The 18,182-nt window shown below is 54.6% G+C and overlaps 1 protein-coding gene across 1 annotated transcript in view; it reads left to right on the top strand.

The window, feature by feature from the left end:
* The window catches only part of TBCK (TBC1 domain containing kinase), a 154,760-nt gene extending 141,030 nt beyond the window's left edge, over positions 1–13,730 (top strand). The window contains exon 26 of the mRNA XM_004612696.2: positions 13,324–13,730. Coding sequence (XP_004612753.2) covers positions 13,324–13,434 — 111 coding nt within the window. The 3' untranslated portion in view covers positions 13,435–13,730. The remainder of the gene's footprint in view (positions 1–13,323) is intronic.
* Positions 13,731–18,182: the final 4,452 nt, after the last annotated feature.

The raw sequence follows: 18,182 nt of genomic DNA, 5'->3' as shown, positions 1-18,182 counted from the left end.
CCCCTGACGGAGGCTGAGCACCCAGTGGGGTGAGTGGGGTGGGTAAGGAGCGCCCTCGGGGCCGTCCACTGTGGCCGCAAAGCCCTTCTCTGCCCTGAGCCTCCCCGATGTCCGGCCACACCCAGCTGTCCAGAGACGTGACCACCGGAAACGTGTCCAGGAAGAGCGGCGAGCGCGCGGGTCACGGGGGCCCGAACCCTACAGTCCTCGTCACATAGGGATGAGATGACATCGGTTTTATTCATTGGCAGCTTTCGTCACGGTCAGGAACACGCCCTGGGGCGAGTTTGTATAACGTTTTTGTATAATTCAAAAAACTTGAATTTTGCCAAGTCCTTCTTTACGTCAAGGGATTAATGATGCTCCGTGTTCCCTCTCCGTGCCGCGAGTCTGTGCCTTGCTTGGTTCCTGTCGGTTTCTGTCGGGTTCCCAGCGTCAGGGAAACTCGGTGATGGCGTCTCGTCCTCGAAACTCACTGCCTTGTGCAGTCCCCAGTGTTTCGTTGGAGGTTTTGCAGCCGTGTCGGGCGGCAGGACCGGTGTGTGTTCTCTCTCTCTGCCTCCTGGTGCGGCGGAGGCGACCGTCTCTCCAGTTTGTCGGGAGAGTCTGAGAAGGATTGAGATTGACTCTAGCCAAGCAGTTGGGAACGAAAAGGAAATAAAAATAGATACCAGGGCCTAGCTCACTGGCCTGGCGCACAGTCTCGGGCAAACACTCACTCCCACGCTGCCTTACGGGCCGAGCACTGTCCTCAGAGCCTGCCGGGTCAGCCCACTGCTCGCTGTCTGCTCACCAGGGCCACAGGCAGCTTTCCGCACCCCACAGCAACTGTGCTGGGCAGGGAAGTGGCCGATGTAGAAATGAGAGCTGGTGTTGGTGTTCTCGGGCTGACACAGAGAGTCCCACCCGCGGTGACCCCTCACCTTCCGACAGTCAGCGGCTGCGGCCTGCTGAGCCCGGGTGGACTTTTCCTCAGCTTCTGAGGTCTCGTACCACAGCGATTGGCGCCTCACCACAGCTCACTCCCTGCACGTGTCTCACTCTGTGACTCTACACGGCTCCTGAGGTTAAGGGCCACACCCCTGCAGTGTGGCCGCACTCCGGCGGCGCCCTCTGTCCAGGGACGGTCCCTTCAGCGGGAGCAGCGGGAGTGTGAGGGGACGTCGCTCAACCGGATGTAAGAGGTTGAACTCCGTGTTGGCTGTGGGTCTGATCTTACATCGAAACCCGCCAAGATCACATTCTCATCCACAACCTGTTAGAGCCGGTGAATGAACTGAGCAAGGTTATAGGATGTAAATCAACACAAGGAACCCGTTGTATTTCTGTATTCCAGCAAGGAACAGTCCAAAGGAGAAATGAGAACAATCGCATTCTCTCTAGCATGGAAAAGAGCAGAAATGCATCAGAACCACTTTAACAGGGAGGAGCAAGACTCACACTCTGGGAACTATAAATTGTTGCTGAAAAAGTTTCAAGAAGCTCTCGGTGAGCAGGCAGTCATTCTGTCCCCTTAGATCAGCCGAAAGGTGTGTCAGCACAGTTCCGGAGCGACCCCTTTCAAAATCACAGTGGCATGGCAAAATTGTATCCCAAAGATTTCAAGAAACCCAGAATAGCCAAAACAGTCTTGAAAAAGAAAACCTAAGTGAGTCATGTTTTCTCATTTCAGAACTTAATACTTTTATACTACGGTAATGAAAATAGTGTGGTTTGGACTTCCATGGGTTTTTTTTGTAGAATATTCGAAGTTAATGGCCCTGAAATATAAACTCTCACATTAGTGGTCAATTCATTTTTGACAGTGATGCCAGGAGCATTCAGTGAAAAAGAAGTTAGTTATCTCTTCAATAAATGGATCTGGGGCAATTAGACTTACATATGCAAAAGAATAAAATTGGTCCCCTACCTCCCCCTATGACAGAAACAAACTCAAAATGGAGCAGAGACCTAAATTACAGAGCTAAAATTATTTCCTACAAGAAGACATAGGAACGAATCTCTATGACATTAGATTTGGCAACGGTCTCTTAAATATGACCCCAAGTAATATGACAATAAAATTAACTGAGTTTCATAGTAAATTTATGCGTTAAAAGAAACTGTTGAGGGAACAGAGTGATAGTCCAGTGGGGAGAGCGTTTGCCTTGCATGCAGCTGGCCCCAGTACGGTCCCTGGCAGCCATGTGGTCCCCAAGCACTGCCAGGCGTGATTCCTGAGTGCAGAGTCAGGAGTGACCACTGAGCATTGCCAGCGTGACCCAAAGAGACCAAAAAAAGAAACTGTTTAAGGATTTAAAAAGAGGCATCCACAGATGGCAAAAATATATTTGTCAGTTATTTATCTGGCAAGAACTTGTGGGGCCGGAGCAATAGTGCAGCAGGTAGGGCACTTGCCTTGCATGCAGCTGACCTGGGCTCAATCCCTGGCATCCCGATGATTCCCAGAAGTGACCTTTGAGCTACATGGAGAGGAGTAAGCCCAGGCACAGCTCAGTGTGGCCCAAAAAGCCAAAAACTAAAGAAACAGAAAAGAATTTAGTATCAGAATATAAAATCAACACATAAAAGTCAATTATATGACATTATCGTCCAGACCCGGGACATGTTTCAGGAGAGATCTGGCTCTGCATGATTGGGGCCCCGAGTTTGATTCCAGCAACACACACACACACACACACACACACACACACAGAGTCATATACTCACATTATTTCTGCTTCTGCTTACAAACACGTCCTGCAGACCAGCAGCAGAAAGACAACCTCGTTTCCAAATGGGCAGATGGACTTGAGGGGGAGAGAAGAGAAGGGAGAAGATTTTCCTCTGAAGATGACGATTCTGCGGGGGAGCCGTGGCACAGCCACAAGGACACTCACCCCGAATGTGACCACCCCAGGTGTTATCCCCAGCACTGCGCATGGTCAGACGAGCACAGAGCCAGGAGTAAGTCCTGAGCCCAGCTAGGCATTTCCCCTCCCCCATAAGACAAAGACAGAGACACTCAAATGAGCAATTAGCGTGAGATAAAATGAACGTGCTCATCACTACCGCAAAGGAGCCGCAAGTTAATGACCGCAAGGAGATATCCGAACTGGGCACCCAGATGTTGGCCCACATGTGGAGATTTGGCGCCCCGGTGCCCTGCGGGAGATGCTGAACGGACCAGCTTCCGGAGAAAAGAGACTCACAGGCCAGAAGCGCCTGCCAAAGGGAGGTGCAGTCGCCATCAGACCAGCACTTCCATTCCAGAAGTCAAAACTCAGCACCCAGATGGCACCTGTGCACCGGTGTTCAGAGCAGCACCGGAAACAGTAGCCCAAAGGTCGGAGCGGCCCGGTGATCCCTGGGCGGGTACTGTGGTGAGCACACAGAGCGTGACACGAGCTGCCGCGTGGAGGTGAAACAGACCGATACACAAGGACAGGTATTCCGTCCTTTAAAATAGGTAATCATTAAATAGATAGATAGCACTGGAGCACTGGCCTGGAGCACTGCATCCCGTTGTTCATCGATTTGCTTGAGCGAGCGGGCACCAGTAACATCTCCGTTGTGAGACTTGTTGTTACTGTTTTTGGCATATCGAATAGGCCACAGGGAGCTTGCCAGGCTCTGCCGTGTGGACGGGATACTCTCGGCATACTCTCGGTAGCTAAATAGATAATAGATAAATGAAAGTAAATTCTGTCCACATGAAATATTTAGTGGGAAAACTCATAGGCAGGAATTAGTGTTTCCAGTGACAGTGGGAAGGAGGAAATATGAGTGTTTGCTTAATGGATACGGAGCTCCAGTATAAGAGAATTAAAAAGATTAATATTTGGTGGTGTGGCCAGAGGGTTAGTGCAGATTTAAAGATCATGCCTTGCCTGCAGCGGACTCTCCCTTTGTCCCGGGCATTGCGGGTGGTCCCTGACCACCACCAGGAGCAGCCCCTGAGCACCTCAGGGCATGGCCAGCCTTCGCCCACCCCAGCCTGGCAGTGAGAATCACAGGGCATTGTGCCCACGGGGGCGGGGCAGCGTTCTAAGGTTGGAGGTGTCCAAGCTGCCCGTCCCCACCCTCCCCTGCGAGGGACCCGGTCGGCCCAGCTCCTTCTCTGTGGAGAAAACCCGCAAGCAGCAGCTCTTCAAAGCTGGCCGAGCCCGTTCTGAAAAGACTGAGAGAACCCAGCTCAGGGCTGTGAGCGGAGGCAGGGGTGCCCTGCAGCTGGGCACAGGGAGAGATTCTTTGGCGTTCTTTGTCACGGTTGTGTCAGACCCGTGTTTGGACCTGAGAACTGTTCGCTTGCCAAACAGTAGGCGCTGATTGTAATTTTCCTAGCTCGACAGCTTCCGGTGAAACTTGCTAAAGAAGACTTAGACGGAGAATCCAACAAATAAAAATAATAAGTGGGAAAGAATGTGGCTTCATTACAGGAACAGGCTCTGATATTGAATTGAACAAATGCAAAATATCATTGAACAAGTCCACAGAAGCAAAGGAACCACTCGCCTCGGCTCTTGGTGTTCAAGTTACCCGGTTAGCAGGCAGATTAGGACCAGAGGGTCTGTTGCATGACATAAAACAAGAGAATTAGAGGGGGTGTAGCTCAGTGTAGGGCCTTGACTGCGACGATGAAAGAGTGACTCTACGGTGACCAGATGTGTTGCGTGTATTGTCTGCAGTCGTGCAGGAGACGAACAGACCTGAGAAATGCGGCTCATTCGTGTTGGACGTATGACACCTGATACCACTTAAGTCATTTGCTGCTTCCCACAATTGCCATCGGTTCGCAGCTTATTGCCACGAGACGTTTTATGAAAGTTATAACCACTTCCTGAGACCCGTGGTTTTGGCCTCGCTCTCCTCGCTCTGCTTCTCAGAGCTTCACCTCGGCCTCTCTCGGAGAGCGAAGGAGGAAGAGTAAGAGGACTCCGTTAGCTGGGCCGGGAGAGGCTTCCCTGTCCCAGCAGGAAGTCTGCTAAGTCCGTTCATCCCCAATTCAGCTTCCCCCGAGGTAGGAGGGCGGAGGGCCCGTATGCAGCCGGGTACCTCCAGGTTCCTCCGACAGCTGGTCTGCATCAGGGGATCCCTGTTGTCTGCAATGCGTCTCGCCCTGGCACCCTGCTCCGAGACAGACCCCGCCTCGGGCTGCTGCTGGTGAATCTCTTCTGATTCCGTGTTGGTCGGAGGGGCTTGGGCAGCTCACACGTCCTGGTTTCCAGACCAGACCGAATTCAGTTCGAGCTTCAAGTGCGTCAAGTTTTTTAACAGAAGAGCCCGGGAAGCCGCGCCCTTGCCTCGTGCCGGAGATAGGCCTCTCTTGGGAACCCAGGGCCAGGTGCCAGAGCTGAGCTGTGACTCGGTGGCTGGAAGGCTCAGCTGGCGAGACGGTTGAGGAAGGTGGAGATACTCCCACCCACGCCATCGTTAAAGGAGCCCTCCGGAGAGAGGTGAATTCTTGGGCAGGTTCTAAGGTACAAAGAAAAAGAAATTTTTTTTTTTTGCTTTTTGGGTCACACCCGGCGATGCACAGGGGTCACTCCTGGCTCAAGCACTCAGGAATCACCCCTGGCGGTGCTCAGGGGACCATATGGGATGCTGGGATTTGAACCCGGGTCGGCCGCGTGCAAGGCAAACGCCCTACCCACTGTGCTATCGCTCCAGCCCCCTAAAAGAAATTTTTTAAATTGTGCCAGAGAGGGAAGGCAGGTTCCTATGTCAAGGGGCGTCTCTGGCACTGCACTCGACCCTGGGCCAGAAATGTCTCTGTCTTTCCTGTCTCTCTGTCTCTCTCTCCCTCTCCCTCTCCCTCTCGCTCTCCCTCTCCCTCTCCCTCTCCCTCTCGTTCTCCCTCTCTCCTTCTTTCTCTCTCTCTCCCTCTTGTTCTCTCTCTCTCTCCCTCTCTGTCTCCCTCCCTCCTTCTCTCTCTGTCTCTGTCTCTGTCTCTCTCTCTGTCTCTGTCTCTCTCTCTGTGTGTTGGCGTAGGTGAAGGCCACATCCCGCAGTGCTCAGGGCTTACTCCCGGCCCTGTGCTCAGGGCTCAGTCCTTGCAAAGCTCGGGGGTCCCTGCGAGGCACGGGGGAGGGAGCCCGGCTCAGCTGCCCACCATGCAGGTGCCCTCCCTGCTCTGCTGTTGCCCAGCCCCCAGAAATGTTTGCGTGCGATGTTAACAAGGCATTTTCTAGAAGGAAATGCAGGGCACCGCCACTCACATCCTGTCCTCACACCTGAGTCAGAGCCCCACCGGCCAGTGTGGCAGACACCCCGTGCGCTCACCTCTGCGAGCAAGTCCGTCCCAGAGGAGCAGCTGGACACCGTGGCGAGCTGTAGTGTGTCACTGGGTCCCCCACGGGAAATGGATGGAGTGAGTGAGTCACATTTCGAGCTGCCAGTGGCTCCTAGACTGGACAAAGGCCAGAACTATGAACCCGGATAAAATTAACCTCCACTGTAGCCCCAACATTGGTGACTCCTTAAAAAAAACGTGATCATCTTAGTGTGGTATTAGTCTCGGAAACACGTCGCCTTTAAAACACTTATTTGGGGGCTGGAGCGATAGCACAGCGGGGGGGGCGTTTGCCTTGCACAGGGCCGACCAGGGTTCAATTCCCGGCATCCCGTATGGTCCCCTGAGCACCACCAGGAGTAATTCCTGAGTGCAGAGCCAGGAGTAAGCCCTGAGCATCGCCGGGTGTGACCCATAAAGCAAAATAAGAATAAAATGCTTACTCACTAGATTATATTTTATGGTTATGAGACCACTCAGATTTCATCCCTGCCCATGTATGACTTGAAATGCTATCAAAGAAAAAAAAATAGATGGAATCTGTGCATCTCACTTTATCTTATCAAACTTTTGGAAAACATTAGGCATATCTCATTTTACTCTGTCAAATTTCCTATTCTTAGAATAAAAACCGTGCTTTTCTTTTCTCAAAAGAAATATTTGTCTCGCACAACCCAATAGGAAAAACATAACAGGTAATCTGATGAAAAACACAGGATCTGAATAAACATTTTTCCAAAGAAGACATACAGATGGCCAACGCAGACATGAAAAGATGTTCTAGTATCTCTAACCATCAGGGAATGAAAATCAACACAGTGTGATATGCCTCTGACCTCTTCGAGTGGCTGTTATTCAAAAGACATAAAATAACAAGTTTTGTCAAGGATATAGAGAAAAGGAAATCCTCGCCTATTTTGATAGGGAGGAAAATTGGTCCGGCCACCATGGAAAAACAATATGGAAATTCTTCAAATGTTAAAAATAGCATGACATATGATCTGGCGGCCCAGCTCTGAGTATCTTCCTGAGAAAAATGAAAACATAAATTCAAAACAATATCTGCACCCATGTTCACTGCAGTATTATTTACAATGGGCAGGAGATAGGGATAACTGAGCTGCACATCATCGAGGCGTAGACAAAGACGGTGGTGATGCCTTGTGTATACATACACACACATACACAGTACATATACATATGCAGGGGACTGTCAAGTATGACACTTGTCACTTATGGCAACATGAGCAGATCTACAGGGCACTGTGCTAAAAAATAAGTTAGAGGAAGACAATGCCTATATTCTCACATATGAAATCTAAAAAAGAAAATTATTAAAAAAAAAAAAAACCTGCACTCACGATACAGAAGGGAACAGATAGCTGGTTACTGCAGGAGGCGGGAGGTGATCGGAGGGTGGGCGGTACGCATGAGGGTTGTTAGACCTAAATTTAGAACGACCATTCGGACATTAGCAAGTCCCTTGGGACGATGTAGAGCAGGGTGACCCCGGGAGTGATGACTTGCTGTGAGCCGAGAGGAGAGCAGACCTTAGAGTTAGGGGAACTGCACGGTGGCGGGTGCTAACTGCATTTATCAGGGTGATCATTTCACAATATACACGCCTGTGCCATCGAGCTAAATGTTAGCTGTTTTGTCAGTTTTTAATCTCAATTTTGTCTTTTTTAAATGTAGCATTTAAGATTTTTTTTCAAAGTATTGGATACTACTCTCAAAATAATTGCAACTTTAAATAGTGTGAAAAATCTCTGGGTACGGAAAGTCTAAAGCAAAGCAGCAAAAGACACATCCCAGTGCAAACGGAATCCCAGATAAATGCAGTAGGAACTGTGAGCGGGCAGGAAGGAGCGCGGGCCAGGCCCGGCGGGCCGACCAGCTGCGCCGTATTTTAGCAGACTGGGGATCAAAGTTTTAGCTCAAGGTCACACTATAAATGGCAGGATGGGAAGTCACCTCATTCATCTGACTTCAGCTTTATTTCTTTGTGCCTCAAGTTTTCCAAACTCGGGCTTCAAAGCTGGGATTCTGTCATGGCTTTTGAATTCCAACACAGTGGAGGGTTAAGGATGTGAAGAAGGAAGGGCTCTAACCGGCTGGCAGTTGGGGCGGGTGCAAACACTAAATATCAAAAACTTGATACTTAGTAGTAGAGAACGGAAGTGTTTTGAGAGTTTGCACAAGTATCTAGTGTGAAGGTATACAGCAGTAGCCTAATTATGACACCACTGGAGAGGCCTTGCAGAAGTCGCAACCCCCCCCAACACACACACACACACACACACACACACACACACATACACACACGGCATGTCCTGCTGTGCTTCTCTGAAACTCGGGACACTTAGGTCCGTGAATCGTACTTGACTCAGCAACAGAAACGTGAGGGCTGTTTCCTGGGGGCCTGAGTGGACGGTGGGCGGTTGGGCAGTTGCCGTGTCTCCACGGGAACGGGAGGCGCCTCCGAGTCAGGGCGTCCCTTTCCCACTTCGGGTACTTACACTTGGGACAAGCCGAGCATCCGCCGAGCGAGTCCCTCACCGCCAGCTGCGGCCCGTGGTGGTGTTGCTTCCACTCCCTGCGGCTGGGAGCTCATTCGCAGAGTGTGTATGTCACCAGGTGGCTCCCTGCTCCCCACCCCCACCTCTTCCTGGATCCTCAGGCTGGTCCCAGCCGGCCTCCCGATTCCCACGCCCTCGCCAGCCCTCCCCTGCCCCGTGCTCAAACCCTCCCCCTACCTTTTGTTTGTTTTTGTTGGGGGGGGGCGATGCTCAGGGGTCACTCCTGGCTCTGCACGCGGGAATCACTCCTGGCGGTGCGGGGGGGGCTAGGGGGGCCCCTATGGGATGCCGGGGATCGAACCTGGGTTGGCCACGGTCCAGGCAAGTGCCCTCAGCCCCTCCCCCCACCCTCTGGTCTCAGAGATGATTCTCCTGCCCCTCCGTCTGCAAGGAGAGGCCAGGGGCTGGACAGCGCTTGCCCCGGGCCCAGGGAGCCCCCAGGCCTTGCCAGTGATACTTTGGGACCATGTTGTTGACCTTCTTTGGTGCCAGCAGCATGTCCGAGGCCCCTTCTCACTCCTACCCGAAGGGTTTTGATGAGGAGCAGCCGCCGGCCCGCGGGAGTCCCAGGTATGTGAGGAATCCGGGGGTGCCGGCAGGCCCCTCTCGCCCTCGAGGCGCTCCCCGCCCGGCCTCCTCCTCGGCCACCCTTGGCCTGTGGGCTCGCACCAGGTCCCGAGGCAGGGTGTCTGCTGAGGCCCCCCGGGTTCCCGGGCACCATCTGGGGCGCAGAGGCACGAGGGAGAGCCCAGTTCCTGCGGCTGGCACATGCGGGCAGGGGGCGCCAGTCCTGGCTTCCGGGAAGGAGAGGCTGGGCCAGCCCCACCGTGACACACACACACACACACACACACACACACACACACACACACACACACACACACCGTCAGTGAAAGCGAGGGGAGGCGGCACTGACAGCTGACAGCACTCCCCCGCCTGTCTCCCCACATGCCTGAGGAGGTGGAGGGGGGACGCTTCTCCCCCGGGAATCTGCCAGCTCGGGTGACTCCCCCTCTAATTAAGCTGACCCCGGGAGGCCTGGCCGAGGAGCTGCCCACAGCTGCCCTCCTGCGTGACCCAGCCGAGCTTGGCCCCGCCCAGCCCTCGATGGGTCTCCAACATTCAGGGGGGGCCTTTAGGTTCTTTTAATTTTTCATTTTTTTCATTGACTCGCCAGGAGATACGTTACCAAGCTTTCCTGACGGGTTTCCGCACACAGTGCGCCAACACCCTTCCCTCCACCAGGGACATCTCCCACCCCAGATCCCCCTGTCCCTCCTGCCACAGCCCCCCTCCCCAGCCTGCCTCCTCTACAGCACTCTCTCCCTCCCTCCCTCCCCTCCCCCCCTTCTCTCTCCCTCCCTCCCTTCCTTTTTCTCTTCCTCCCTCCCTCCCTCCCTCCCTCCCTCCCCCTCTCCCCCCCTTCTCTCTCCCCCCTGCCTTTGGGTCACAATGGTTTGCAGTACAGATACTGGGCCACCATATTTGTTCTTCACCCACGTCAGCACACCTCTCCCATCCAGAACGATCTCTCCCGACCATCAGTGTCACATGGCCCCTTCTCTGCCCCAGCTGCCCTCCCTCCCGACCCTTGAGGCAGGCTTCCAACCTTCCAACCATGGACCCTTCGTCCTGGCCCTTGTTTCTCCTCTCCTTGGTGTTGGTCTCATATTATGGGGTTTTTTATATCCCATGAATGAGTGCAGTCCTTCTGTGTCTGTCCCTCTCCTTCTGACTCACTTCACTCGCATGGACTGTCCATCCCTTTATAGGCAGATTCCATGACTGCATTTATTTCCTAGCAGCTGCGTAGTGTTGCGTTGTGCAGCTGTGCCGTCTGTTCTGGGCACTCAGGGTGTTTCCAGATTCGGCTGTGGTGAGCAGGGCTGCAGGGACACGGTGCAGGTGGTGTTTCTGCTGTGGGCTTTTGCGCCCGGGGGTATGTTCCCAGAAGAGGGAATGCTGGGTCATAGGGAAGCTCAATCTCTGGTGTTTGAGGAATGCCGTATTCTTTTCCCAAAAGGCTGGACCACGCGGCATCCCCACACCAATGGAGGAGGCCCTTTCTCCCTGCATCCGCCCAGCACGGGCTGTTCTTCTTTGTGCTGTGGCCAGTCTCTGTGGTGTGAGGTGGTGTCTCATTGTTCTTTTGATCTGCATCTCCCTGATGATTAGTGATGTGGAGCATTTTTTCAGGAGCCTTTTGGCCATTTGTATTTCTTTTTTGAGAAAGTTCCTGTTCATTTCTTCTCCCCATTTTTTGATGGGGTTGGAGGGTTTTTTTTTCTTCTAAAGTTCTACCAGTGCCTTATATACCTTGGATATTAACCCCTTATCTGACGGGTATTGGGTAAATAATGTTTCCCATTCTATGGGCTCCCTCTGTGTCTTGGCCGCTGTTTCTTTCGAGGTGCAGAAACTTCTTAGTGTAATGTAGCCCCATCTGTTTGTCTTTGCTTCCACTTGGTTGTATGGGTCCAGGCCTGATATTGATGTCTTTAATCCATTTCGATCTGACTTTTTTGCCTGGTGTTAGACAGAAATCTGAGTTCAGTATTTTGCACGTAGCTGCCCAGTTTTCCTAGCACCCTTTGTTGAAGAGGCTTTTTCTGCTCCGCTTCACGTTTCTTGCTCCTCTGTCAAAGGTGACGTGATCATGTATCTGAGGGCCCGTGTCACACTGGTCTGTCCCACTGGTCTGCGGGTCTGTCTCTGTTCCAGCCCCGTGCTGTTGTAATTACGTAGCCTCTGGCCTCTCCCTGCTGACCAGTCGGGGCAGCTGCCCGGGAGGGGCGGCCGACCCCACCGAGGGGCAGTTATAGTGCCCGGCAGGAAAGGCCTACAGGGGCGGACCCCCAGGCAGCAAGGTCGGGGGAGGCCTGGGGGCCCAGAGACTCCCGCGAGAGTGAGGGGTGCAGGGGCCCGGGAATGGGAGAGGGGAGGGGATCCAGGAGAGCCCGTGGCAGTTCCAGGCTGTGTTTCAGAGGTGGGAGGAGGCTAAAGCCCTCGGGAAGGAACATGGCGAAGTCGGGACACGCTGAGTGTGACATACCGATGATGCGACAGGAATTCAGAAACACTGGCCAGGGGCTGGAGCAATAGCACAGTGGGGAGGACGTTTGCCTTGCACGCGGCTGACCTACCTGATTCAATTCCCAGCATCCCATACGGTCCCCTGAGCACCGCCAGGGGTCATTCCTGAGCTCAGAGCCAGGAGTAACCCCTGTGCATTGCCCAGTGTGACCCAAAAAGCCAAAAATAAAGAAAAATACTGGTCAGGGGTGAGAGCACAGGACAGCGGGGAGGGCGCTTGCCGTGCACACAGCTGACCCAGGTCCAGTCCCCAGCACCCCCTGGGGTCCCCAAGCCTGCCCGGGAGTCATTCCTGAGTGCAGAGCCAGGGGCCAGCGCTGAGCAGTGTCCGCTGTGGCTGCCCAGCGCCGCCTGTCCACTGCCTTTGGGCTTAGATGGCGTCTCCCCAGACAGCGCCCTGCTGCTCCCGCCCCCGGGAGAAGGACGACGAGCCTGTCCAGGGCTTTCTGAGAAAAACTGTAATCACCGACCCAGTTCCACCCAGCAGGACACTCCCCTTTGGGTGTAGGGGACCCAAAACTCGGGGTGGACAAGCGCCAGTGGTGAGGCCAGAGGCGGCCTGGCCACCTCTGGGGGTGGGGGAGGGGGTTGCCGGTGATTTCCTGGGACCCTGCTGCCTGCACCCACCAGGCTTCCCGGCCTCCGTCTCACACGCCGCTCCTCAGGGGTGCTCCAAGGGCCTGTCACAGGCCCTCTCTGGCCGCCGTGACCAAGTGCGGTCACAGCGACTAAGTCACTTGCAGTGACTGAGAAGTTGATTATATATATATATATATATATATAGAGAGAGAGAGAGAGAGAGAGAGAGAGAGAGATACATACATATATATATATATATATATATATAGTTGATTACATAGAAAAGTTGATTAGTACAAAATTTGGCTCCTGTTGGGGCCAGAGAGAGAGTTGAGCAGGCACCCGCCTTGCACACGGCCCGCCTCATGCCCAGGCACTGAGCACTGAGCCAGGAGTACGCCCTGAGCACTGCCAGGTGTGTGGCCCAGGAAGGGACATTCTGCTGACCGTGAAGGGGCCCGCGAGGAGCCGGGGTGCGGTGGCCCCTGCAGACGGGCCCCAGAGCAGCGCCCGGAGTGTTTCCCACACACGGCGCCACGCCCCGGAGCCGGCCAGAGGCGCACGGAGAGCCGTGCTCGGACACACAGCCCCGCGTGAGCACGTGCCTAACACAGTGCAGCAGTGTGACGGGAAAGCTAGAAATGTTGCCGCACTTTATCTCCACGCCACATACGAGCACCCCCTCGGCCGGCCCCTGGGCCTCCGGCCAGGGGGAAGCCCCGGACACTGCCGGCCGTGGCCCCCTGGGGCAGGCAAAGAGGAAAGCGGAGATGAGGAACGTAACTGTGTTGCTTCTCTCAGTTCGCAGCGCACCTGGTGAAGATGAAGTACCCGAGGATCTGCATCCTGGACGGCGGCATCAGCAAGCTCAAGCCCACCGGCCTCCTCACCGTGCCGTCCCCGCAGATCTGACGGCCAGAGTGAGTGGGCTCAGAGCACGGCCCCGCAGGCCCTAAGACCCCATCAGAGACTGTTCTGATCCCGCTCCCGGCAGCCGGCCTGACTGGACATGCAGCGCCCAAAGAATGTTCGTAACAGTGAAACCTGACCGGGGCTCCCGCTCGCAGCACGAGCCCAGAGCACTCGGCTGACTCGGCAGAGCGGGCGGGTGGGAAATCGCAGCCGCTGAGGACGCGCCTTCCGGGGCGGGGGCCCAGGTCAGGGGCCCAGGGCAGGGCCGAACTCCGCCCGCCTGCCGCTAACGCATTCCTTACCAGTAAACGCTATGGCTGGGAACGTGTTTTGGTCCTGGACAAGTTAATTATGTGTGAGTGCAAGTGTGTGTGTGTGTGTGTGTGTGTGCATGCATGTGTGTGTGCGTGTGTGCGCACATGCATCTGTGTGCATGTGTGTGCATATGCATCTGTGTATGTGTGTGCATGCATGTGCACGTGTGTACATGCATATGTGCATGTGTGCGCATGCGTGTGTGGGTGCGTGTGTGTGCATGCATGCTTGTGTGTGCGCACCCATGTGTATGTGTGCATGTGTGTATGTGTGTGTGATTGTGTGATAAAAGAGTCCTACTATTGGCCGGTTGAGTAATGATTTAACTCCAGAAAGCGGAAAGCCATGAACCGACGACATCCTTATTCCTGCCCCTCCTATACTCACCACTGCCACCGAGAGCAGCCTGGACTCGGGTCTTCTGGCGTCTTCCCGCCGGCGAGTGTGCACGGGTCAGGGCTGGGTGTTGGTGCCGACGACACCGGAGCGTCTCCTTGCTGCATCAAGGTGGCAGCTGGGCCCAGAGCATCGCAGGGCAGTTCAGAGGGAGGAGGAGGAGAGTGGCCGGGGGCGGCCGCTCACGCCTCTGCCACGGGGCTCTGAGAAGGAAGGACGGCCTTTCCTTGGCCGGGGACATTGCCGTTCAGTGTGCCGTGACGGACCGTTCAGCAGAAGGATGCAGCATCCTGCGTGGGCCACGTCAAGGGCTGGACTGTCCCGTGATGGAGAGATGACGCGGCTTTAGAGCATCCTCGTGGTCTTGTTGGATTGGGGCCGCACTGGTGGTGCTCAGGGCCCTGTGCTCAGGGGTCACTCCTGCTAGCTCCAGCGCCCGCATGGATGCAGGGGTTGAACTGGGGCCGGCTGCAGGCCAGGCAAGCGCCCTGCCCACTGCACTATCTCTCCGGCCCTACCGTTGTGCTTTAATAAGGGCTGAGACAGTACAGCAGGTGAGGCACTTGCCTTGCACGTGGCCCACCTAGGTTCGATCCCTGGCACCATGTTTAGCCCCGAGTCCTGCCAACGATGAAGAAAGCCCCGAGCACAGCCAGGGGCAGCCCCCAAAACAAACCAACCGTAAGTTAAACGTCTTGATAGGTGACCCCCACAGGTGCTCGGGCGGTCTGGGCCTCTCCGGAGACCCTCAGCTCCGAGGTCCTGGCCTGATAGTTCAGTGTCAGGGTCTTCAGTGCCAGGGGTCATGCAGTGCCAGGGATCGACCTTGGGGCCCGTGAGGGCCAGGCACGTGCCCCACCCCTCTGAACCTTCCCCCTAAGACCTTCAGCTTGGTTTTAGCAAAAAGCATTTCCAACTTTCGACATGGGTAGCTTTGCTCCTAGACGGGACATTTTCAAAAGCTCTCCGCTGCCACTTTCTGGGCTATGGGCTTCTTGTTGCTGTGTGTTCTAGATTGGGGGAGGGGGTTTTATTAAGATGCTATTTACATATTATAAACTTTACCCTCTGTGTATGATTCAGTGGTTTTAGTATGTTCACAAAACCGTGCAGCCATCACTGCTACTTCCTGAACATTGGCATCTCCAAAACAGAAACCGTGGTATCTGCAAGCGCGCCCTCCCGCCAGCCCCTCCACGGTCTCACAACTCTCATACGAGAGGCGCGATCGGAATCCACCTCCATCGATGCCTGTGGAGCAGCAGGTGACCCAGCGCATGTCACTGTGTGTTGGGTGTTGTGTAAAAACACAAAAAAAGAAAAAAGAAAGGGGTGAGGAGGGGAGCACCTCACAGCACCGGGCACTGGGCACAGGGCAGCGGCGCTGTCTCTCCCGCCACCCGCGTTCGGTAGTCTCCAGCCGCTTCCCCCACCCCGGGGGAGGTTGATGGCGGTGATGAGGCAGGCGAAGGAAGGAACGAGGGCCAGGCTGGTTGGTCTCAGTTGCAGTTTATTCCATTCCCATCTCCATTCTCGTCTGATTCTCCTGCTTCTTCCTCCCCCATGCTACTTCATTCTCCTTCTCCTCTGGATCTGGATCTCGATCTGGCTTCTCCAGATCTGGCTCTGGGACTCGCACTGGGACTGGCCGGGGACAGGTCCCGGGACTGGCCCTCGAACTCGACCCTGGGACTGACCCTGGGACTGACCCCCCAGCCCACTCACACAGCCTAGTTAAATCCCCCAGCATGAGGGGTTGGGGCTTACACATAGGTGTGGTCACAATCAATAGGGGTAAAGTTCTATCCCTCAGGGGATGCTTCTACTAGGACAGATTCTCTTTCAGCAGGACACCCACCCAAGAGTGGAATCCCATGGGTGTGTTTCTCCTCTCCTTGTCCAACTAACATATAAGTATTCATATTATTAATCATTTTGTATGGATATAGCAAGAGACGCATTAAGCTTATAGAATTGCTTTCCGGGGCCGGAGCGATAGCACAGCGGATAGGGCGTTTGCCTTACACGCGGCCGACCCGGGTTCGATCCCCAGCATCCCATATGGTCCCCCAAGCACCGCCAGGAGTAGTTCCTGAGTGCAAAACCGGGAGTAACCCCTGAGCATCGCTGGGTGTGACCCAAAAAGCAAAAAAAAAAAAAAAGAATTGCTTTCCTGGGGTCATCTCAATCTCAGACTACAGTGCTCAGGCCAGATTAGTCTTTCCTATCCCTAGCAGGGTCCTAGTTTCGTCGTTGCTTTTGGATCATGACATGACATGTCCATGACCAAGCTCTTAACATATAGTTAAGCATTAGGCGCTTTGGCCAGGCCCATCTCGATGCCAGGGTAGCACAAAACTCACTGCTTGCCCTGGGTCCATCTCGTCGGGACCCTGCTTTTGGGGGTGCTAGGAAGTAAGGGCAGCTGAGGCTTAAGTCAAGAAAGCAGATGCCCAGGAGTGAATAATATTTGAAGCCAATTAAATCCTATGTCACCAAAGCATATTAACAACTGTCTTTCTTTGTCCATACAAAAAGGATATTACTTTTTTTTTTTTGGCTTTTTGGTTCACACCTGGCGATGCACAGGGGTTACTCCTGTCTCTGCACTCAGGAATCACCCCTGGCCGTGCTCAGGGGACCATATGGGATGCTGGGATTTGAACCCGGGTCAGCCGCGTGCAAGGCAAAAGCCCTACCCGCTGTGCTATCACTCCAGCCCCAAGGATATTACTTTAAAGTAAACTATTCAAAAGACACGAGGAGAGAAGAAAGACAATATTAACTTACAATACAAGGTCACTGTCCTAGCAAGGTCTGACCTTACAGATTAACAGAATCTGATTAGAGGAAGAGCCGATAAACTGGTAGAAGTGGTTACAGATAAACAAAGGCATGGAAGTGACTCGGGAGCACTTTGATGGTGTGACTGATAGACCTAAGCTCCTAGTGGGAAGGGGGGCAGGACATACCAATGTAGTCTAGAATTGTTTAGATTATCACCAGGCAAGCCCAAACTCTGTGGCAAGGGAGAAAGGACAAGCCAATGATATCCAACAGGGTGTGTTGCTTTGGGTTTGTTTTTGTGCTTGATTTCTGTTCCCTCACTCGCTGGGTGTTTGGTTTTGCTACACGATGCGCGAGACCCGCGTGGGTCGACAGCAGGTGATGCCCCGAGCTGCAGAACAAACGGAAACGCGGGAACCAGCGGGCAGGAAAGAGCTGCCGCTGCCCCTCCGGCCTCAGCTGGGGACCCTCACGCCGTCCCCCCGGCCTGCTCCTGCGTGGGGGTCTGAGCGGGGAGCAGGGGGCGGGGAGGGAGAGCCTGGGAGGGTTCCCCTCCCCCTCTCTCTCCCTCTCTCTCCCCTCCCTCCCCCTCTCTCTCCCCTCCCTCCCTCCCCTCCCTTCTCTCTCCCCTCCCTCCCCTCCCTTCTCTCTCCCTCCTTCCTCCTCTCTCTCCCCTCCCCCCTCCCCCTCTCCCTCCCCTCCCTTCTCTCTCCCCCCTCCCCCTCTCTCTCCCCTCCCTCCCTCCCCCCCTTCTCTCTCTCCCCCTCCCCCGTTACTGCACAGCACCATGTCACCTCCGTCAGTCTCCAGCCTCCTGTCCTGCGCTCAGAGCGGCAGGTCCAGCGGGACGTCCCATCCGTACGTCCAGCATCCGTCTTCAGGCTTCGTTTTGCAGTTACCTGCGTGCGTTCCGGCCCACGCTGACACACGTGCTCCCGTGGGGCCCAGGAGCAAGATTGACGCCTCTGGTCGACGGCAGGGACGTCCAGCCCCCGCGAGGCGCACTCGGTGTGGGGGTCGTCTCCGCTCTGGCACCTGGGTTTTACAGTCTGCATAAATAGGGAAACTGAGCCACCAGAGAGCCTTATCCGATGCCCTCCACCAAGTGCAGAAACCATCTGGAATGTCCCACCCACCTCCGAATTCTAGAATCTTACCAACCAGGTGACCCAGTCAATCCTCCAGCGGTGCAGGCTAAGTTGGCTGTATCCCGCTTCCAACACACACGTACACACACACACACACACACA

The sequence above is a fragment of the Sorex araneus genome, chromosome 6, assembly GCF_027595985.1.
Source record: "Sorex araneus isolate mSorAra2 chromosome 6, mSorAra2.pri, whole genome shotgun sequence".
NCBI classification, from domain to species: Eukaryota; Metazoa; Chordata; class Mammalia; order Eulipotyphla; family Soricidae; genus Sorex; species Sorex araneus.
This window is presented reverse-complemented; position numbering and strand designations above follow the sequence as displayed.